General features: G+C 47.2%; 1 protein-coding gene across 1 annotated transcript in view; it reads right to left on the bottom strand.

Annotated features, from left to right (window-relative positions):
* Positions 1–23,994, bottom strand: part of LOC146755354 (uncharacterized) — a 52,745-nt gene that overhangs the window by 4,801 nt on the left and 23,950 nt on the right. Inside the window, exon 2 of the mRNA XM_085525690.1 lies at positions 16,100–16,382. Within this exon, the coding sequence (XP_085381816.1) occupies positions 16,100–16,382 (283 nt within the window). The remainder of the gene's footprint in view (positions 1–16,099; positions 16,383–23,994) is intronic.

Raw genomic sequence — 23,994 nt, 5'->3', positions numbered from 1 at the left:
TCCCAGCGCTGCTCAGTTTGGGTCCCATCTCTACCCACTCACCTGCTCCCCGTGCTCGCCACAGAGCAGCACAGCTCTCCTGGAAACTCATGGCCACCAATAGGAGGAAGAGGACAAGGCGGGCAGGGTCCATGGCCGCCCCCACACTTGCACCACGCTTCCAACACCACCGCTGCAGCCACAGTGAGTGTCGCACTGAGCCAAGACTGCGGCCAGGCCTCGTGAGCTCATGACGCAGCTCAGCACAGTCATAGGATGGGGCATTGTGACCTCACATCTCTGTGATTCCGGGTGGTGGCTCCCCGCAGGCTGCTGCTCTTGTGATGCACTGCACCAGGGCTGTGTGGGGCTGGTGCTTACATCATAGAAATGCAGAATCATAGAATGGCTTGGCTTGCAAGGGACAGTGAAGAACTCAGAACCCCAGCCCCACTGCCTCGGGCAGAGATGCCACCCACAGAGTCTTGCTGCCCAGAGTTCCATCCAGCCTGGCCTTGAACACCTCCAGGGATGGAGCATCCACAACTTTGCTTGGCAAACTTTTGCAGAGCTTCAACAACCCCAAGAAGGCATTATTTCCAGCCTGGTGCACCACCTCAGGCCACAGGGGTAGTGACGCAATATGCACAGGTTATCCACGCGTGTGAAACGTGCTGCAATTAAGCAAGCCAAGCGGATAAATCCTCTCCAGTGTGGAGGATGATGGCTGAAATACAAACACGGAGAAGCTGACCTTCCCACAGACCCGCCAAGTCAAGTGTCACGTGCTTACATTTTTGTTGATAGATCTGCAGTTTCATCTTTTTTTGATGGCTAAGGAAATCCCCTTTCCTGCACCAAGTGTATTTCCCACGTGTAACATGCTTCCAAGCCTGATTTTAGTAGCAGATATTGAAGGCTTGCTAGTTGGCACCTCCCATCCCCAAAGCCCCAGTGAACTCACCCACTGCTGACAACTGGATACTTGGTGGCGAGAGAACCATCACCTATAGGATCCCACCTGGGTTTCCAGAAACTGTTGCACCTTTGGATACATGGCAATAAATACTGTGTCCATACAACACCCTCATTGAATCAGAGCCTGCCACCTTCCCTACAACCAGGCAAAGGGCGCAAAGGAAGCTGAACTGCTGAACCAGGCACCAATGGGGCTTACGTGTTTGCATCAAAAGACAAAATATCAAGCAGAGAGTGTGGGAATCAGATGTTGTTTCTGAAGCAGAATTAAGAAAAAAAAAATTGATTTCACAGTCTGACATCAACCCTCCTCCACCCCTCCCATTCCCCCCCCAGAGCACCCCTCCCTTCCTTCCCTCTTTGTTTAAAGGAAACAAGGGGCCTGGGAGAGCAGGAAGGATGCAGATAAGGAGTGAGACCTCACAGAAGACATCAGGCAAGGAGGAGAATAGATGTTGTAAATACCAGAAGAGGAGTTGCATCCCCCTGATAAGAACAAGAGGGGGTCTGCATGCTAAACAACTATTGAATATGTATCAGAATTCTGAGAAATCATTGACTATGTATGAGATGTACCTATATCTGTGTCACGATTTTACAAGTCCGTGTGCAAGTTTGGTGGAGCTATCCCCCTTGCACCCAGCGCTGGAATAAACATACCTGCTTTATAACCCATCTATGTGTTATACAGTTTGATTCCGCAAGTCACTTACACCCCATATTTTCCCTAACAGCCACACTGGGTTATCTGGATTCGTTACATTTATCCATAGTTGCTGGCAGATGTTTCTCTCTCTCTCTGTCTTAAATCCCCACACAGCCCATCTTCCCAACTGTGGGTTTCGGTTAGGAGGTATGCACCCATAGGGTCCATGCCCTACTTGTAGATATTTATCCTCCCCAGCCCCAGGTGCCGAATCTGAGGCAATAGTTTCACATCCCTAATAGGCACAGTAATATGAGCCTGGGTGGTTACAGTATCCCCTCCCTGGGTTTGAGCTTAGGCAAAAATAGTAACCCTTTTGGTTTAGACTGGGCTGTATAGGTACCAGGTCACACAGGGATGTAAGGAAGCTTGGTGTGGGTGGTGTTGTGCTGCTATACAAAATGTGATCACTGTGAGAATCCCCAAGTACCAATGGATACCCCTAAGGCCCATCTTTCTCCACAATTCTCTCCTCTGCCTCACTCGTCAACTGGGTTGCAACCAGCTACGAGGGGTTTTTTTAGTTCTTCTCAGCAGCAGTAGTGTTCTTCAGGGGAAGCCTTTACCTGGAATACCCATTGGGCTTGTCGCAGTGTGAGTTTCAGGTTGTCACTCCCGGGAGCTACCTCCCACTTCTCGTCACCGATGGGTCCTTTAACACGGCTGGCATGAGTCCATCCTCTCTCTGCGGTTCAAATAGCTGTTTCTGCAGTAAATAAAACAACCTTCCCCTTGTGGTGTTAGTGTAGCTTCTTTCCAAGTTTTTATTAGGACCCCATCCCCCGGCTGTATCCTATGGATTGCTATCTCCAATGGGGACTGCTGTGCAATCAGATCCTTCTTGTAGTTCCTTGCACCCATTCATTAATTGTATAAGATTTTAATTGATCATCTTGTAAATGGGGGTGACCAAGAGGTATTTCAAGATTATAGGGCATACCATACAGCATTTCAAAAGGTGAAATTCCCAGATCAGTTCTGGGCTTCACACATATATTTAACAGAGCTAACAGCAAGCATTTTATCCAAGATGTCTTAGTTCCTATCATTAATTTTCTAAGTTGTTTTTTAATTTCCCCATTCATTCGTTCTACTTTACCAGAGCTCTGAGGGTGCCAAGGAGTATGATATTCCCATTTAATCCTTAGAATTTTCATTGTGTCACGTGTAACCTTTGACACAAAATGAGCTCCCCTGTCAGAATCTATTGCTTCTCTAATTCCATATCGAGGAATTATATTTTCTAATAGTACCTTCACTACTGTTTGTGCTGTAGCCCTTGCCGTAGGGAATGCCTCAACATAGTTTGTAAGATGGTCTACAATCACTAATAAATATTTATATCTCCCAGTTTTAGGGAGTTCAGTAAAGTCCAACTGGATCCTTGCGAAGGGTCGATAAGCCAATTCTCGCCCTCCTGGGATTCTTTTTCTCATATTCTTTGCATTCACCCTCCATCAAGTCATATATCCATTAACAATACCCTTTGCTATGTTATATACCCCTGTACACATATGATTATTGGCAAAACGATCCACTAAGGCCTGAGTACCCCAGTGTAACATGGAGCCTCCGTAACACCCTTGTATTGGCAGTAGCTATGCTGGTACTAACAAGAATAGCAATTACAAAAGAAAAATAGTAGAAATACAGAAGGTATTAAGAAAAAGGGAACTCACCAGAGCTGAAGCAATCCTCCCTGGCAAGCAATCTCCAAGAGATGCTGCCTCAGTGAGGGTCAGCCCTTAAATGAGGTCTCAGAGGAGGTGGAGTCGAACTCCACCCCTCCAGGGAGCACAGCTACATAACTTTCACCTGTGCTCCCACAGCTGACCCCACACTTGCCTCAGCTGATTAATCAGTGGTTCATACTGTGATCTCCCATACACTCCACCCCTTCACAACGTGAACCAATGATTAGGTGAGTTCCCCTTATTACAGAGACCCAATCACGACGCTGATACAATCTCCCGTCGCATTAGATGTTGATATTATTCAAATGATGATGATTGGATGGGTGTTTATGATCTTCCATGGGCCAGTGCTTGATAGATGTTACCGGAGACAAATCATCTTGAAGTGCAGGTCCGTCTGCATTACATCAGTCCAGAGTAATTGTCCTAGAGGCTTAGAATCAATCTTAAGGGGAGTAATACAGATGTTTCAAGGGTACTAGGAGGGGAAGATCCGCCCTCCATGGCAAGATACAGGCCGTATTCTTATCTTGGGTCAATACTTCTGCTTGTACTGGATTATGTCCCGGCCTCCGATACCATAAACCTCTGGCCAGATATCTGTGGCTGTATAACTATATCTGGCACCAGAGGAGGAGTCTTGATCTGCCATAGGGACATAATAGGTGTTCCTTTAGCAATAAAGGCCGGAGTATTGACCATGATGTCAGTAGGCCATGTACCTATCACCGAGGGGGTGACTGAACCTCCCACCTCCAATAATCTCCCCCAAGGTGCAAGTAGGCCACACCATTTGGGTCCTACCTGCACCTTCCAAGGCCAATTTATCTTATGGATTCCCGGTTCTAAATTCTCAGGGGCAGGGAGCAGAAGATTATTTTCAGTACCAACCTGCGGTTTTACCTTATTATCATAATTTGGATCCTAAGAGGGGAGGCCCATATAGTTTGTAACATTTTCAGGGCACTGGGTCTGCCATCCCGAGGTCTTTCATTCAGGTCCCGCACGGTTTCATATAATCTTTTTGTCCACCTCTGCAGGGACTGAGAGTCTGTCTTCAGGGCAGCCTTAAGGATACCATTATAACGTTCAATAAGGCCTGCCCCTGTTGGATTATATGGCAGGTGGAATCGCCATTCAATGTTGTTTTCTTCTGCCCAGCGCTGTATCATCGCTCCAGTAAAGTGAGTCCCTTGGTCACTCTCGATAACTTGAGGTGTCCCGTATGCAGACATCAGTTTAGTAAGTGCCTTAATTGTGTATGCTTGATTTGCCTTTGGTACAGGATAGGCTTGCAGCAGTCCACTTACGGTGTCAACTCAGGTCAGGGCATATCTCGCCCCCTCAGACCGAGGGAGGGGCCCAATGTAGTCGACCTGCCATCTCTGAAGAGGACTATATCCTCTAGCAATGTGGGATGTTGTTTCAGGCAACGGTCTCGGTCTCATCTTTGAGCAAGCATCGCAATCCTGACATGCTTGAACGATATCAGATAGTTGTACAGGCAGCCCCCATGCTTTAGCGGCTGCCCACATTATCTTCTGTCCAGCATGCCGTAGCTTCTGATGTAACCAACGGGCAATATTTTCAGATTGTGAATTCTCAATCCATCGGATTCGGGCCAGTGTGTCAGCTTCATCATTTCCTGGTGACTGCAAGGGTTGATGACCAGAGACATGGTAGACACATACTGTCCTGTGTTTGACCGTATTCCAAATGTCTACCCACATGTCTTTACCCCAAATCGGTCGGGCGTGGATAGTCCATTCCTGGGTAGCCCATTGCGTAATCCACAGAGTGAGCCCCCGGTACACAGCCCAACTATCTGTACAGATGTTCAGGACACCGTCGCCAGGTTCTTTAGTTATAACCATCCACACGGCTCGCAATTCTGCCCATTGGCTGCTTTGACCATCCCCCTCATCAAACCAGATGGTCTCAGTAGAGGGATGGTATGCTATTGCTCGCCACTTGCTCGGGTTGCCTCTGCTGGACCTTTGAGCAAATCAAGCAAGAGATAGCCCGTGCTGTGGCCCTGGGGCCAGTACGGATGGGACAGGATGTGAAGAACATCCTTTACACGGCTGCTGGGGAGAAAGGTCCCACTTGGAGCTTGTGGCAGAGAACCTCAGATGAGACCCGAGGCCGACCCCTAGGATTCTGGAGTAGAGCATACAGGGGGTCGGAAGATGGCTACACTCCAACTGAGAAGGAGATCTGAGCCGCATATGAAGGGGTCCGGGCTGCCTCTGAGGTAATTGGCACCGAAACACAGCTTCTCCTAGCACCTCGACTTCCAGTGCTGAATTGGATGTTTAAAGGGCAGGTTCCCTCCACTCACCATGCCACAGACACCACATGGAGTAAGTGGGTTGCACTAATCACACAGCGGGCCCGGATGGGGAACCTCAGCCGTCCAGGGATCCTAGAAGTGATCATGGACTGGCCCGAAGGTAAAAAATTTGAAGCACCACCAGCAGAAGAGGTGTCACGCGCCAAAGAGGCTCCCCCATACAATGAACTTCCGGAAAACGAAAAGAAGTTCGCCTTGTTCACTGATGGATCGTGCCGCATTGTTGGGAAACATTGCAGATGGAAGGCTGCAGTGTGGAGCCCCACACAACAAGTTGCAGAGGCCACGGAAGGAAGAGGAGAATCGAGTCAATTTGCGGAGGTAAAGGCTGTCCAGCTGGCCCTAGACATTGCTGAGTGGGAGAAATGGCCAGTGCTTTACCACTATACTGACTCATGGATGGTGGCCAATGCCTTATGGGGGTGGTTGCAGCAATGGGAGCAAAACAACTGGCAGCGGAAAGGTAAACCTATTTGGGCCGCTGAACTATGGAAGAACATTGCTGCCCGAATAAAGAACATGGTCCTAAAGGTGCGTCACGTAGATGCCCACGTGCCCAAGAGTCGAGCGACAGAGGAGCAACAAAATAACCACCAGGTAGATCGAGCTGCCAGAATTGAGGTGGCTGAGATAGACCTGGACTGGCAGAATAAGGGAGAGTTATTTCTAGCTCAGTGGGCCCATGAGACCTCAGGCCATCAAGGCAGAGATGGAACACATAAGTGGGCTAGAGACCAAGGGGTGGACATAACTATGGACGCTATTGCGCAGATCATCCATGATTGTGACACCTGTGCCATGATCAAACAGGCCAAGAGGATGAGACCTCTCTGGGGGGAAGGGCGATGGGAAAAGTATAAATATGGGGAGGCATGGCAGATTGATTATATCACCCTGCCAAAGACTCGTAATGGTAAGCATTATGTACTCACCACGGTGGAGGTAACCACCAGGTGGCTTGAGACATATGCGGTGCCCCAAGGCCACGGCACGGGCTATTTCTTGTTTTATCTGCTCAAAAGCCTGCTGCTGCTCAGGACCCCATGAGAAATTATTCTTCTTCTGTGTTACCTGATAGAGGGGGCTCACTATGTGGCTGTAGTTTGGGACATGCATTCTCCAAAAGCCCACTACTCCCAGAAAAGATTGGGTCTCTGTTTTATTTGTGGGCGGACACATAGTAGTGATTTTGTCAGTCACATCTGCTGGGATGTGACGACGTCCATCTTGCCATTTTATACCTAGGAACTGGATTTCCTGGAGAGGCCCCTTCACCTTGCTGCGCTTAATGGCAAAACCAGCTTGCAAGGGAATTTGGATTATCTGTTTCCCTTTCTTGAAAACCTCTGCTGCTGTATGGCCCCACACTACAATATCATCAATATACTGCAAGTGCTCGGGAGCATTACCCTGTTCCAAGACAGCTTGGATCAATCCATGGCAAATTGTTGGGCTGTGCTTTCACCCTTGTGGTAAACGGTTCCAGGTATACTGAATACCTCTCCAGGTAAAAGCAAACTGTGGCCTGCATTTTGTAGCCAATGGGATGGAAAAGAAGGCATTAGCAATGTCAATGGTGGCGTACCACCTAGCTTCTTTTGACTCCAATTCATACTGGAGTTCTAGCATGTCTGGTACAGCAGCACTTAATAGAGGTGTGACTTCATTCAGGCCACGGTAATCCACCGTCAGCCTCCATTCCCCACTGGTTTTACGCACTGGCCATATGGGGCTGTTAAAAGGCGAGTGAGTTTTGCTAATCACTCCCTGATTCTCTAATTGGCGAATTAGCTTGTGAATGGGGAGCAATGAGTCCCTATTGGTGCGGTACTGCCGTCTGTGAACCACTTTGGTGGCAATTGGTACCTCTTGGTCTTTTACGTGGAGCAACCCCACAGCAGAAGGATCATCTGACAGACCAGGTAAAGCTGACAACTGCATAACACCATTTGTGTTAACAGCAGCTATCCCAAAGGCCCATTGATACCCCTTGGGATCCTTAAAATATCCCATCCTAAGGTAATCGATTCCCAGTATACATGGAGCCTCAGGACCAGTCACAATAGGGTGTCTCTGCCAGTTTTTACCAGTGAGGCTTATTTCGGCCTCCAACATAGTCAATTCTTGGGAACCCCCAGTCACTCCATGGATATATATTGGTTGTGTCCCTTGGTGACTTGAGGGCATTAGGGTGCATTGTGCACCAGTGTCCACCAAGGCTTTATATTTCTGTGGTTGAGATGTGCCAGGCCACTTAATCCACACAGTTCAGTATACTCTTGTCATGGTTTTGTAATTTTGTAATTTTGCTATCAGTATTCCACATCATAACATCATGTAAAGTATGGATACTTCTGTTGAATGTGCAGTCCACAGAAGAAGACTACATATCCCAGAGAACAACAGGGTTAATGATAAGTCACGGGACCAGGACGCTGTATAATCTCTTTCCCAGGCTGGAGTGCCCTCCTTCTTCTCTCGAACTTCTCGGAGAGTGGGAAGTGTTCCAGCCGTGTCGCCTAGAGTTCACAGTAGGCCTCTCGGTTTTCGGGGACTCTCTCTCTCTGTTTCGTTCAATTTGTTAGCCTCAATTATATTATATTGTGTTATCTTGTATTTCGGTATCATATTTAGTAAAATAAGTTTTTCCTCCTTAGATTGTCGCTGTTTTATCCCACTCCCTTTTTCCCCCTCCTTTCCGGGCCCCGGGAGGGGGGCCCACGGGGTGGCTTCCCCTGTCACGGGCATAGGTAAATCTAAGTAACCCGTGACAGATTTTTTGGTGGAGAATGCGGGCATAGAGCTTTTTAGCTTTTAGAACAACTCTCTCTTTACTCTTAAAGAGCTTCGTTAGGGGAGTGTTATCTTTTCGTAGCTGCTCACTGAGAACGTGACCTTGAAATACCAGACAAATTGTCAACATTAAGGGCTGCTGCACATTCTCAGCATTGCTATCTAACTTTTGTGTAGAAAACAAAGGGATTTCTTTCTCCCTTAGAGCAAAGCTAGCTAGCTCTGACTTTTACAGAGCCTGCCAGCTATGAATCCACTCTTCATCCCAGTTGCTCTGTTTAAGGGATTGAAAGCAATTATGATCTTCTTAAAGTATTGGTCAACTATTAACACCATAATTTGGTGTTGTGGAATTGTGCAGGTATATAGCCTAATAAGGTGGATACTGATGGAGACACCTGCCTGGTACTTTTATGAGATGTGGTATGGTCAGAATTTTGGCACCTACATCCCAGATGGAATTGTGAATCTTACAAACACTTGCATCCCAGATGGAATTGCGAATCTTACAAGTACTTGCATCCCAGATGGAACAGGCAATTTTACAAACACCACCATGTTTAATTCATTGTACAGGCTAAAAAAACCCTTTTTATTTAGGTTGTACTCTCAGATTTCCACACGCTTTTCAATAACTGAGATAGGGTTCATACTTGCATTGATGTTATCACTATCAATGCATGCATATATGTTCCTATGCATTCGTTCTATGCGGAAGTCTCCTCCAGAACCAGAGAATGATGACTGGCAGGGAATATGGAAAGGTTTAGGAAAAGTCTTAGAAGCATGGGGACCCGCAGTGTCATGGGATTTCACTCTTGAACACCTAAGGGACCCTAAGAAATTAAGTGAGTATTTGGGTCAGAGATCTAAGGAGGTAAACCTTATGTGGGGTTTGGCTTATGCATACCGTGCTTTGTATCATACTATTCTGGAGAGAGAGAGTTTCCGATCTGAGATTCAAGCCCAAGTTAATTCTGATCAGTCACAGGAGGCATCAGTAGCAATATCAGTTGCCCCTGTGGAAGGCAAGAAATGGAAACGGGTGTCCACGCGTCTAGAACGAAAAGAAGGAGAAGCACAGGGGGGGGCTGCAGAAGACCCAGGTGCCGGGCATGGAGCAGTACCGAAAAAAGCAAAGGCAAAAACCAAGAGGCATGATGAAGAGACTGATGATGAGGAGGAAATCACCTATTGTCGACCTCTGAAGCTGACTGAAATCCAAGGCTCAAGAAAGGAGTTCACACGGCGTCAAGATGAAGGTATCCTTGCTTGGTTGCTTCGCTGCTGGGACAACGGGGCCAACAGCTTGTCTCTAGATGGTAATGAAGCTTGCCAACTAGGAAGCATTGCCCAAGATGCAGGTATCGACAGAGGGATTAGCAGATGTTCGGATGGAGCTGCCACTCTCTGGTTGCGGCTGTTAGAAGCCGTGAGAGAAAGGTACCCCTATAAGGATGCTTTGAAGCCTAAATTTGATAGTTGGAATACCGTCCAAAAAGGTATTCAGCGCCTGAGGGAATTGGCCATGGCGAAAATGTTGTACAGCCCTGATCCAAGCGAACTTGACCCTGAGAGAGTGAGGGCCGATCCTGACATGTGGCAGAAAATCACAAGTACAGCACCAGAGAGAATGGCACAGTCATTGGTAACAGGTTCTAAAGGGTTCGTGGACAGATGGCCCCGAGTTGTTGAGCTGATTATAATGCTTCAAACCACCGATCAGCAGCTCCCTCAACTGCATGCCGCAGTTTCTGCCATCTCACGGCTAGAAAACCGAGTAGATGAAATGTGCAAGAAATTGTTTCCATCAACTAATCGTAATGATCCCGTAATAGTATCAGAAACAACTGATGAAGGTCAATCCTCGTACGGGCCACCAGGTCTAATGAAGGATCTGATCAAAGTATTCCAGTCCTACTCCTCACCTGCATCATCAAAAGTCTCAGCTGTTAAACGCACACGCTTCCCAGCTCGAGCAAAGAACAACAGTACAATTGCACCGCGTGTTTCCATGTGGCGCTACCTACGTGACCGTGGAGAAGACATGAGGAAGTGGCATGATCAGCCCACTTCTGCACTACGAACACGGGTGAAAGAACTACTAGACATACCAACCACCACTGGAGTTGCTCCAGTCATCACAGGTAACCAATAGAGGGGCCCTGCCCTCAGTCAGGGGAGGGAAAGGGATAATAGAGTTTATTGGACTGTGTGGATTCGATGGCCTGGCACATCAGAACCACAGGAATATAAGGCGCTGGTGGATACCGGTGCACAGTGCACCCTAATGCCCTCCAGTCATGAAGGGACAGAATCAATCCATATTTCTGGAGTGACTGGGGGCTCTCAAGAATTGACTGTGCTGGAGGCTGAAATAAGCCTCACTGGCAAAGACTGGCAAAAACACCCTATTGTGACTGGCCCAGGGGCTCCATGTATACTGGGTATTGATTACCTCAGAAGGGGGTATTTCAAGGATCCTAAGGGGTATCGATGGGCCTTTGGGATAGCTGCTGTAGATATGGACAACATTAAGCAGCTGTCTGTTTTGCCTGGCCTGTCAGAGGACCCGTCTGTTGTGGGGCTGCTACGAGTAAAAGAGCAGCAGGTACCAATTGCTACAAAGACAGTGCACAGACGGCAGTATCGCACCAACAGGGATTCCTTGCTCCCCATTCATGATTTGATTCGCCAGTTGGAGAATCAGGGAGTGATCAGTAAAACTCACTCACCTTTTAACAGTCCCATATGGCCAGTGCGTAAAGCCAGTGGAGAATGGAGGCTGACAGTAGACTACCGTGGCCTGAATGAGGTCACACCCCCATTGAGCGCTGCTGTGCCGGACATGTTGGAACTCCAGTACGAGCTGGAGTCAAAAGCAGCCAAATGGTATGCCACCATTGACATTGCCAATGCCTTCTTCTCTATTCCTTTGGCTGCAGAATGTAAGCCACAGTTTGCCTTCACCTGGAGGGGCATTCAGTATACTTGGAACCGTTTGCCCCAAGGGTGGAAACACAGCCCAACCATTTGCCATGGGTTGGTCCAAACTGTACTGGAACAAGGTGGTGCTCCTGAACACCTGCAGTACATTGATGACATTGTTGTGTGGGGTGATACAGCAGAAGAGGTTTTCACAAAAGGAGAGCAGATCATCCAAATTCTTCTACAAGCCGGCTTTGCTATTAAGCGAAGCAAAGTAAAAGGACCTGCCCAGGAAATTCAGTTCTTAGGTATAAAGTGGCAGGATGGACGTCGTCACATCCCAACAGATGTGATCGACAAAATCACTGCCATGTCTCCACCAACTAGCAAGAAAGAGACACAATCTTTCCTGGGTGCAGTAGGCTTTTGGAGGATGCACATTCCAAACTACAGCCTCATTGTAAGCCCCCTTTATCAGGTGACACGGAAGAAGAACGATTTTGCATGGGGCCCTGAGCAGCAGCAGGCTTTTGAACAGATTAAACAAGAGATAGCCCGAGCTGTAGCTCTGGGGCCAGTACGGACTGGACAGGATGTAAAGAACATCCTCTATACTGCTGCTGGAGAGAAAGGCCCCACTTGGAGTTTGTGGCAAAGAGCCTCAGGAGAGACCCGAGGCCGACCCCTGGGATTCTGGAGTCGATCATATAAGGGGTCTGAAGAGTGCTACACTCCAACTGAGAAGGAGATCTTAGCCGCGTATGAGGGGGTTCGGGCTGCTTCCGAAGTAGTCGGGACTGAAACACAGCTCCTTTTGGCACCTCGACTGCCAGTGCTGAACTGGATGTTCAAAGGACAGGTTCCCTCCACTCATCATGCTACCGATGTCACCTGGAGCAAGTGGATTACGCTGATTACACAGCGAGCGCGAATGGGAAACCTCAATCGTCCAGGAATCCTAGAGGTAATCATGGACTGGCCTGAAGATAAAAAGTTTGGAACATCACCAGCAGAAGAGGTATCACGTGCTAAAGAGGCCCCACCATACAACGAATTACCAGAAAATGAAAAGAAATATGCCCTATTCACAGACGGATCATGTCGCATTGTAGGGAAGCATCGCATATGGAAAGCTGCTGTGTGGAGCCCCACACGACAGGTTGCAGAGGCCACCGAAGGTAAGGGAGAATCAAGTCAGTTTGCAGAGGTAAAAGCTGTCCAGCTGGCCTTAGATGTTGCTGAACGGGAGAGGTGGCCAATGCTGTATCTTTATACTGACTCATGGATGGTGGCAAATGCCTTATGGGGGTGGTTACAGAGGTGGGAACAAAACAACTGGCAACGGAAGGGTAAATCTGTTTGGGCCGCTGAATTATGGAAGGACATTGCTGCCCGAACAAAGAATATGGTTGTAAAGGTGCGTCATGTGGATGCACATGTGCCCAAAAGTCGGGCTACTGAAGAACAACAAAACAACCATCAGGTAGATAAAGCTGCCAGAATTGAGGTGGCTCAAATCGACTTGGACTGGCAGAATAAGGGTGAATTATTTCTAGCTCGATGGGCTCATGAGACCTCAGGTCATCAAGGAAGAGACGCGACATATAAGTGGGCCAGAGACCGAGGGGTGGACTTAACCATGGACGCTATTGCGCAGATTATTCATGATTGTGAAACATGTGCCATAATTAAACAAGCCAAAAGGATGAAACCTCTCTGGGAGGAAGGGCGGTGGCAAAAGTATAAATATGGGGAGGCGTGGCAGGTTGATTATATCACCTTGCCACGATCTCGCAGTGGTAAGTGTTATGTACTCACCACGGTAGAGGCAACCACTGGGTGGCTTGAAACATACGCAGTACCCCATGCTACTGCTCGAAACACCATATTAGGTCTTGAGAAACAAGTCCTGTGGCGACATGGCACCCCAGAAAGAATTGAATCTGATAATGGGACACATTTTAAAAATTCCCTTATAAATACTTGGGCCAAAGATCATGGCATTGAGTGGATTTATCATATTCCCTACCATGCACCAGCTTCTGGTAAAATTGAACGATATAATGGGTTGTTGAAAACTATGTTGAAAGCAATGGGTGGTGGAACATTTAAGCACTGGGAGAAGAATCTGGCAGAAGCCACTTGGTTGGTGAATACTAGAGGATCTGTCAATCGTGATGGTCCTAGTCAATCTAGCCCCCTACATACTGTAGAAGGAGATAAGGTCCCTGTTGTACATGTAAAGAACATGTTGGGAAAAGCTGTTTGGGTCCTTCCAGCTTCTGGAAAGGGCAAACCTATCCGTGGAACTGTCTTTGCCCAGGGACCTGGGTGCACTTGGTGGGTAATGCAGAAGGATGGGGATGTTCAATGTGTGCCACAAGGGAATTTGATGCTGGGGGAGTGCAGTCAATAATTTTATGTATTTATATATATATATGTTTGCATGTGTAGTGTATTTTAGTTATTATAGTTGTACATTTAGTTATGTTACATGTAATTCTACTGTTTAGCTATCATAATTTTACATACGTGTATATATATGTATATATATATTTATCATGATGTAATAATGTAGAATAAGGGGTGGAATGTCATGGTTTTGTAATTTTGTAATTTTGCTATCAGTATTCCACATCATAACATCATGTAAAGTATGGATACTTCTGTTGAATGTGCAGTCCACAGAAGAAGACTACATATCCCAGAGAACAACAGGGTTAATGATAAGTCACGGGACCAGGACGCTGTATAATCTCGTTCCCAGGCTGGAGTGCCCTCCTTCTTCTCTCGAACTTCTCGGAGAGTGGGAAGTGTTCCAGCCGTGTCGCCTAGAGTTCACAGTAGGCCTCTCGGTTTTCGGGGACTCTCTCTCTCTGTTTCGTTCAATTTGTTAGCCTCAATTATATTATATTGTGTTATCTTGTATTTCGGTATCATATTTAGTAAAATAAGTTTTTCCTCCTTAGATTGTCGCTGTTTTATCCCACTCCCTTTTTCCCCCTCCTTTCCGGGCCCCGGGAGGGGGGCCCACGGGGTGGCTTCCCCTGTCACGGGCATAGGTAAATCTAAGTAACCCGTGACAACTCTATTGTCCCTTTCCCCACCCTGGCTGGGGGCAGGGCCCCTCTATTGTTTACCTCGGTGGCTTGCAGCAACGGGAACTTTCCCCCTTTTGGAAGAGTTCACCTTGGTGGTTGTTTTGCATTGTAATTCTTTTCACTCGTGCCTGAAGTGCAGAAGTGGATGAATTATACCACTTCTTTATATCCTCCACATGATTACTCAAGAAATACAACAAGGCAAAATGCATGGTCTTATCGTTGTCATTTGCTTGAATACGAGGTGTCTTACTGTTGTCATTTGCTTGAATACAAGGACGTCTCTTTTTTATGGTTGAGATTTTCGATGATACAGGTCGAGAGGAACTCATGTTGTTTAGCTTTCTCAATAGGCGATCGTGGGAATCCTGGTCCCCATCATCTGGTACCTCCATGGATTCATCTACATCAGGCACGTTAGTCAACATGTCAATAATATCATTTTGTGTTCCCTCCATTGTGTTTAACCTTTCAGCTATTTTGGCAATGGCTGAAGTATAATGATTAACTTCTGTAGTGCTTATAAATAATTGAAGCTCCTGAAGTTTAGCAATTAGTTCATTCACAAGGGGTTACCTTTCCCCTTGGCCATATACTAATGCAAGTGCACTGGCATGCTTTCATGGAGCAGCCCTTGTAAAGTCACGCCACATTTGTCGTGGAACACGGACTGTCTCAGGATCATGTAATTGGTTCGGGTCATTACGGTTGAAGTGGGGACTGTATAGCATTTCCACCAGAGCACTTTCTCTCAAAGTTTGGATGCCTTTCTCTATATCAGTCCATTTCTTTTTCTCAGGCTCCAAGTCCCGTTTAAAGGGGAATCTATATCTTACCGCTATCAACATCCGCTTCCAGAGGGTGTAGGACTGATCTTGGCATGTGCCAATACCTCTGTCCACACGTGCGTCTCTGGAAATGCTACCCAGTTGGCGAGCTTCATTGCCATCAAGCCACACACTGCTGGCACCATTGTCCCAGCATCGAAGTAACCAAGTGACCATATGTTCTTTTGGTTGACGTGTGAAATACTTTCTTAGATCCCGAATTTCACTCAGTTTTAAAGATCTATCAACAATGGTTGTAATACTTTGCTCACCTTTTGCTCTATCAAGAGTCCCAGGTGTTGATGGTGGCAACTGTGTTGATGAGGCTGCCCCATCTATAAGTTTGGACTTGAGAAATTCTCATAAAGAAAATCTAACTTTTGGCAACTCTTCTTCTTCTGACTCTGACTCTTGTATTATTTCCTCCAGGTAACCCTCCTTCTTTTTCCTCTCTCCTAACTTCCTCTGCTCCTCTAACTTTTTCTTATACTCTTCTAACATCCTCTGCTCCTCCAGCTTCCTCTGGTTTTCTGACTCCCCCTGCTCTCCTGAGTCCTGCTCTCCTAACTCCCTCCACTCTTCTAACTCCTTCTGTATTTTCTCTAACTGAGTTGAAACTTGTTTTATTTTTCGCCCTCTTACAGGGGCAACCAACATTGTATCTGGTGCCCCTGGTGGCTGGTCAAGTTGTGGTACATACGGTTCAGACTTGAGGGTGTTCCCCTTGGACTGGAGGGTGCATAGCTTGGATCGGAGGAGATCGCGCTCAAACTCAAGGGTGTCAAACTCAGCCCTGAGGGTGTTGTACTTGGACTGAATTGTGTCGAACCCGGACTGGAGCGCGTCGTGTTTGGACTGGAGAGTGTCGCGCTCATATTGGACGGCGTCGTACATGGTCTGGAGGGTGTTACGATTGAACTTGATGGCATCGAACTGAACCTTGAGGTCGCTGTACACGGACCAGAGGATGTCTTGCTCAAATCGGAGGGTGTTACACTCGGACTGGAGGATGTTGTGCTCAGTCTGAAGGGTGTCACACTCAGACTGGAGAGTGTCACGCTCAGACTGGAGAGTGTTGCGCTCAGACTGGAGAGTGTCATGCTCAGACTGGGGGCAGCTATGCTCAATCTGGAGCTCTCAATCTGGAGACCCCATACAGGCCCCAAAATCCCATACAAACCCCACATGCCCATATGGGCCCAATAAACCCCATATGGGCCCCACAACACCTTACAGGCCCCACAACACCATATAAGACCCATAGACCCCATACAGGCCCCACAACACCTTACAGGCCCCACAACACCATATAAGACCCATAGACCCCATACAGGCCCCAAAACCCCATATGAGTCCCATAGACCCCATAAAGGCCCCACAACTCGATACAGGCCCCACAACTCGATACAGACCCACAACTCGATACAGGCCCCACAACACCATATAAGACCCATAGACCCCATATGGGACCGACTGACCCCATACAGACCCCACAACCCCATACAGACCCCACAACCCCATACAGGCCCCATAGACCCCATACAGGCCCCACAACCCCATATGGGCCCCATAGACACCAAACAGTCCCCATAACCCCATACAGGCCTCACAACCTCATATGGGCCTTATAGACCCCATTTGGGACCCACAAACACATATAGGCCCCATAACCCCATACAGGCCCCACAACCCCATGCAGTCTCCACAGAGTATCACAGAATGACCCAGGTTGGATGGGACCTCAAGGATCATGTAGTTCCAACCCCCCTGTCTAGCAGGGCCACAAAACATACACATTTACTAGATCAGGTTGCCCAGGAGACCCCATAGATCCCCATAGAGACCCCATAAACCCCATAGATCCCCATAGAGATCCCATAGGCCCCATAGATCCCCATAGAGACCCCATAGATCACGTTGCCCATGGCCCCGTCCAACCTGGTCTTGAACACCTCCAAGGACGGGGCATCCACCTTTTCCCTGGGCAGCTTGTTCCAGGGCCTAACCACTCTCCTAGTGAAGAACTTCCCCCTAACATCCAACCTAAATCTTCCCTCTTTTAGCTTAAAACCATTTCCCCTAGTCCTGCTATTGTCAGCCCTTTCCAAGAGTTTACTCCCCTCCTGGGAGTAAGTTCCCTTCAGGTATTGAAAGGCTGCAGTGAGGTCACCCCGCAACCTCCTCTTCTCCAGGCTGAACAAACCCAACTCCCTCAGTCTGTCCTCATAGGGGAGGTGCTCCAGCCCCCTGATCATCTTCATGGCCCTCCTCTGGACCCTTTCCAAAATCTCCATGTCTTTCTTGTACTGAGGGCTCCACACCTGGACACAGTACTCCAGATGGGGCCTCACAAGAGCCGAGTAGAGAGGGACAGTCACCTCCCTATGTGTGTATGTATATACTTGTACTCCCTATACTTGTATGACATGAAATTATGAAATCAGAATCCCTTCTGACCACCTCTCTCCTGATGGATCCCAGGATCCCATTTGCTTTCCGGGCTGCCAGAGCGCACTGCTGGCTCATGTTGAGTTTTTCATCCATCAGGACCCCCAGGTGTTTCTCTGCCGAGCTGCTCTCAAGGACCACTCCTCTCAGCCTGTACAGGTGCCTGAGGTTCTTCCGGCCCAAGTGCAAAACCTTGCACTTTGCCGTGTTGAACCTCATTAGGTTCACCCGAGCCCAGCTTTCCAGCCTGTCAAGGTCTCTCTGAATGGCATCCGTTCCCTCCACTGTATCGACCGCACCACTCAGCTTGGTGTCATCAGCAAACTTGCTGAGCGTGCACTCCATTCCCTCATCGATGTCATTAATAAAGATGTTAAAGAGCACCGGTCCCAAGACAGACCCTTGAGGGACACCGCTCGTTACCGGCCTCCACCTGGACATAGAGCCATTGACCACCACCTGTCTGCAGCCTTTCAAACAATTGCTTATCCATCGAGTTGTCCACCCATCAAATCCACTTCCCTCCAATTTGGAGATGAGGATGTGGTGAGGGACCATGTCAAAGGCCTTGCTCGGGTCCAGGTAAATGACATCGGTCACCTTCCCTTCGTCCACCAACACTGTCACTCCATCATAGAAGGCCACAAGATTAGTTAAGCATGACCTCCCCCCGGTGAAGCCGTGCTGGCTGTCTCGGATCACGTGCTTGTTCTTTATGTGATCAAGCATGTTGTCCAGGAGGATCTGTTCCATCATCTTCCCAGGCACGGTGGTGAGACTCACCGGCCTGTAGTTACCCGGGTCCTCTCTGCTCCCCTTCTTGTATATGGGAGTGACATGACCTTTCCTCCAATCATCTGGGACCTCACCTGACAGCCACGACTTCTCAAATATGATGGAGAGCAGCTCGGCAACCACCTCAGCCAGCTCCTTCAGGACCCTGGGATGCACGCCATCTGGCCCCATAGACTTGTACTCATTCAGTCTAAGGAGGCACTCTCGGACTTGCTCTACCCTTACAGTGGGGAGGGATTTACCTCCTTGGTCCCCACATAGAGGTTTGGGGATGCAGGGCTTAGGGACGTGAACAAGACTAGAATCCTGGCCACCAGCGAAGACCGAGGTGAAGAACTCATTCAGCACCTCAGCTTTCTCTTCATCTGTTGAAGCCAGTTCTCCTTTTAAATTTACCAAAGTAGGTCCGCCCGTTTTGGCCTGTACAATGTACCTGTAGAAGGTTTTCTTATTGTTTTTCATGTCCCTTGCCAAGTTCAGTTCTGCCTGCGCCTTGGCTTCCCTGATCCCACTTCTGCAAGTCCGGACGGCATCCCTGTATTCTTCAATACAGTTAAATTCTTCAAGAGATACGTCGAGGGAGGTGATCCTCCCCCTCTTCTCTGCCCTGGTGAGGCCTCATCTGGAATACTGTGTCCAGTTCTGAACTCCCCAGTACAAAAAAGACAGGGATCTCTTGGAAAGAGTCCAGTGGAGGGCCACTAAGATGGTGAAGGGCCTGGAGCATCTCCCCTATGAGGAGAGACTAAGCAAACTGGGTCTGTCTAGCATCGAGAAAAGAAGGCTGAGAGGGGACTTGATCCAGGTTTATAAATACCTGAGGTGTGGGAGCCATAGTGGCCAGGCTGGTCTCTTTTCAGTAGTGCGTGGGGACAGGACTAGGGAAAACAGGATGAAAGTTCTGTATAGGAAGTTCTGCAAAAATGTGTGCAGGAACTTCTTTACGGTGAGGGTGATGGAGCACTGGAACGGGCTGCCCAGGGAGGTGGTGGAGTCTCCTTCTCTGGAGATATTCAAGACCCACTTGGATGCCTACCTGTGTGATGTGGTGTAGGGAGCCTGCTTTGGCAGGGGGGTTGGACTCGATAATCTCTAGAGGTCCCTTCCAACCCCTACAATTCTGTGATTCTGTGATTCTGTGAATGGATACACTCAGTGGTGGCAAATCCATGCACTTTATTAACCCAGTTAAGGAATGAATAGGTGGAGTTTTCCTTCTGGATTTGAAGGATGTTTCTTCTGCCTGGTTTGGCCAATACAGGGAGAAGAGACTCAGTTAACCAGGACAGTGTTACCCAGGGTTGTGAGAACAGCTTAATGATTTCTGAGAACTGGTCAACTCATGAGCCTGAGATCTGGGATCCTCCATCCCGTGGTGGAACTTTTCTGCAGCACCTGGATGCCACAGCAACAAAAGAGAACTGTGCAATGGTCTGTGAGTTTGCTGAGTTTCTTGGTTTACAGGAAGCACAAATAACAATAACAGCAAGTGACATATTTGGGATATGAGATTACAGATGGACTTTGAACCTTAAAGACTGCCAGGAAAGAAGCCATCTGCCAAACCCCTGAGCCGCAAATTGCCAAGGAACTCCATACTTTCCCAGGAGTGACAGGATGGTGCTGACTGTGGATACACAACTATGGACTGATCCATAAGCTCCAAACAGCTTGATAAAGTGAGTAAGGGATGGCGTGGGTGCCTGAGGGCGGTGGCTCCACTGGTGCTCAATATTCAAGAAGCCTGTAAATGTACATTGGGCCAAAGGATACCAGTTTTAATATCTCATACAGTGTTTACTGCCTTGGTGACAAAAAGGGACATTGGTTCTAACCCCAAAGATTCCTGAAATACCAGGCCATCCTGGTACAGCAGGGTGATGTAGAAATAATCATAACTAATATTGTCAACCCGGTATCTTTCCTTAGTGGAACTCCCCTGGTGGAGAACCAGGATGACATGACTGCTTTGAAACAACCGAAACTGCACATTCCAGCCATCAGTCGGACCTGGAGGACAAACCCTTAGAAGATGCAGAAGACACCTGGTTTACCAGCAGCTGCAGTTTTGTGAGACAAGGAGACTGTAAGGCAGGACATGCAGTCACTGCTACTGAGTAGGTAATCGAAGCACAACCACCAGCTGTGGGGACTTCCCCTCAGAAGGCTGAAATAACTGCCTTGACAAGAGCCTTAATCATATGGACAGATGCTAAATATGTGTTTGGGCGCCACACGCTCATAGTACCATCTGAAAAGAGATTGCTCACACACAAGGAAAACAGCATGATGTAAATCTACCAATTGCTACTATATGTTGTAAAGGACATCAGAAATGTAACACTGTACAGGAAACAGAAAATAGGATGATAGATCAGGTGGCAGTACAGGCAGTTGATGAAGGCTTCAATTCCAGACTGTAAACTTAAAATCTCTGAACTCAAGTCAAAACCTGTAAAATATTCTAAAGAAGACAGGAGTCTAATTAATGATTTAGAAGGGAAGAGAGCATGCTGACAGATGGGTGTGCGCCCAGATGGACACAATGTCATGCCTTTTTGTGTTTTATGGAAATTTGTTCTAAGAGAAGATAAGAGAATATATTGGGCAAACCAGCACTACAAAGTACAATCCCAGAACCAGGAACAGGGCACAAGTGGTGTCATGGTTTAATAATTTTGTAATTTTGCTATCAGTATACCACATCATGCTACTGATGCCACTTGGAGTAAGTGGATTTCATTAATTACTCAATGAGCTCGAATGGGAAAACTCAGCCGTCCTGGAATTCTAGAAGTGATCATGGACTGGCCTGAGAGTAAAAAAATTGAAACACCACCTACAGAAGAGGTATCACGTGCTAAAGAGGCACCACCATGCAATGAGCTACCAGAAAACGGAAAGAAATTTGCCCTATTCACTGACGGATCATGTCGTATTGTAGGGAAGCATCGCAGATGGAAAGCTGCTGTATGGAGCCCCACACGACAAGTTGCAGAGGCCACTGAAGGTAAAGGAGAATCAAGTCAATTTGCAGAGGTAAAGGCTGTTCAGCTGGCTTTAGATGTGGCTGAACGGGAGAGGTGGCCAATGCTTCATCTTTATACTGATTCATGGATGGTGGCAAATGCCTTATGGGGGTGGTTGCAACAGTGGGAAAATGATAATTGTCAACGAAGGGGTAAACCTGTTTGGGCTGCTGAACTGTGGAAAGACATTGCTGCCCGAATAAGGAACATTGTTGTAAAGGTGCACCATGTAGATGCTCACGTGCCTAAAAGTAAGGCTACTGAAGAACATAAAAATAACCATCAGGTTGATCGAGCTGCCAAAATTGAGGTGGCTCAAATAGACTTGGACTGGCAGAACAAGGGTGAATTATTCCTAGCTCGGTGGGCCCACGAGACTTCAGGTCATCAAGGAAGGGATGCAACATATAAGTGGGCCAGAGACCGAAGGGTGGACTTTACTATGGACGCTATTGCTCAGGTTATTCATGATTGTGAAACATGCGCCATAATTAAACAAGCCAAGAGGATGAAACCTTTTTGGGGGGAAGGGCGGTGGCTAAAGTATAAATATGGAGAGGCATGGCAGGTTGATTATATCACCTTGCCACGATCTCGCAATGGTAAGCGTTATGTACTCACCATGGTGGAGGCAACCACTGGGTGGCTCGAAACATACGCAGTACCCCATGCTACCGCCCGAAACACCATATTAGGGTTGGAAAAGCAAATCCTGTGGTGGCATGGCACTCCGGAAAGAATTGAATCAGATAATGGGACCCATTTTAAAAATTCTCTTGTAACCACTTGGGCCAAAAATCATGGTATTGAGTGGATTTACCATATTCCCTATCATGCACCAGCTTCTGGTAAGATTGAACGATTCAATGGGTTGTTTAAAACTATGTTGAAAGCAATGGGTGGCGGAACATATAAAAATTGGGAGAACCATTTAGCAGAAGCCACCTGGTTGGTCAACACTCGAGGATCTAGTAATCGTAATGGTCCTAACCAATCCAGCTCCCTACGTACCGTGGAGGGAGATAAGGTTCCTGTAGTACACATAAAGAGCGTGTTGAGAAAAACAGTTTGGGTCCTTCCAGCATCTGGAAAGGTCAAACCTCTCCGAGGTACTGTCTTTGCCCAGGGACCTGGGTGCACATGGTGGGTGATGGACAAAAATGGGGATGTCCAATGTGTACCACAAGGGAATTTGATGTTGGGAGTGCAGCCAATAATTTTCCTGTAGATATATAGGTAGAGTCTCAGAAAATATTTGACGAATGTTCAGTTAGGCACAGGACTTAAGATAGAGTGGATTAATGTTAAGGAAACACTTTTTCCTATATACCTTAATATATAAGGTATATAAAATATAAGCTGCCTTTCTCCTCCACCGCTGACATGTTTTCCTTTTTCTGGCAGTTTTGCCATTTTCTCAAAATTAATAAATAGTAGGTTAAGTTATAGAGTTTTGTTCTCAACTTAGGGATTTGTATGGAATAAATATAAATGGTTGAGAAAATAAGGTTGCTGATTGTTCACAACTATACGTAAGAGTGTGTATGTATGTATAAACATAATGTAATGATGTAGAATAAGGGGTGGAATGTCATGGTTTAATAATTTTGTAATTTTGCTATCAGTATTCCACATCATAACATCATATAAAGCATGAATAATTTTACTGAATCTGCAACTTACAGAAGAAGACTACATCTCCCAGAGAACAACACGATAGGTCACGGGACCTGGACTCAATATTAACTTGGTCGCAGAACAGACTGACGTCTTTCGAGTTCTGGCGTTCAGGGGAGTGTGTGGGAGCCTTCAGCCGTTCGCCTAGATTTTTACAGTAGGCCTCTCAGTTACGGGACTCATTCTCTCTCCTATTTTGCTTGATTCGTTAGCTCAATTTTCAATTATATTGTATTATATTGTGTTATTCTGTATTTCGATATAGTATTTAGTAAATAAGTGTACCTCCTTAGATCGTTGCTGCTGTTTTCTTTTCCTAATTAACTTTTTTTTTTCCTTTGGCCTAGGGCCCCTCTGGGGCCCACGGCCCCTGTCACGGACACAGGTGGACTTTTCGTTCAAGCCGTGACAAGTGGGCCTCACAGGAAAGGGCTATCCAGGGCAACAATGGCAAATTGATTTCACAGAACTCCCAAGAAAAGGGGGATATCGCTGTATGAAAATCTCTGTAACCTTAGAAACAATTGAGGATGCTGCTGCAGATGCCTGATGGACAATCCAAGAGGAGGTATCCTGTTTATCCAAAACTGCATTGCAACATAGAGTAGGTAGGGATAACATCAACTGGGGAATGGTTTTCTCTGGACTATGGGATAAACTTACTAGTTGCCAAATTTAGGATGACT

Source organism: Coturnix japonica, chromosome 33 (genome assembly GCF_054131305.1).
Source record: "Coturnix japonica strain WE chromosome 33, WE-NBRP24, whole genome shotgun sequence".
Lineage (NCBI taxonomy): Eukaryota > Metazoa > Chordata > Aves > Galliformes > Phasianidae > Coturnix > Coturnix japonica.
Note: the sequence above shows the minus strand (reverse complement) of the source record. Positions and strands in the feature narration are given on the sequence as shown.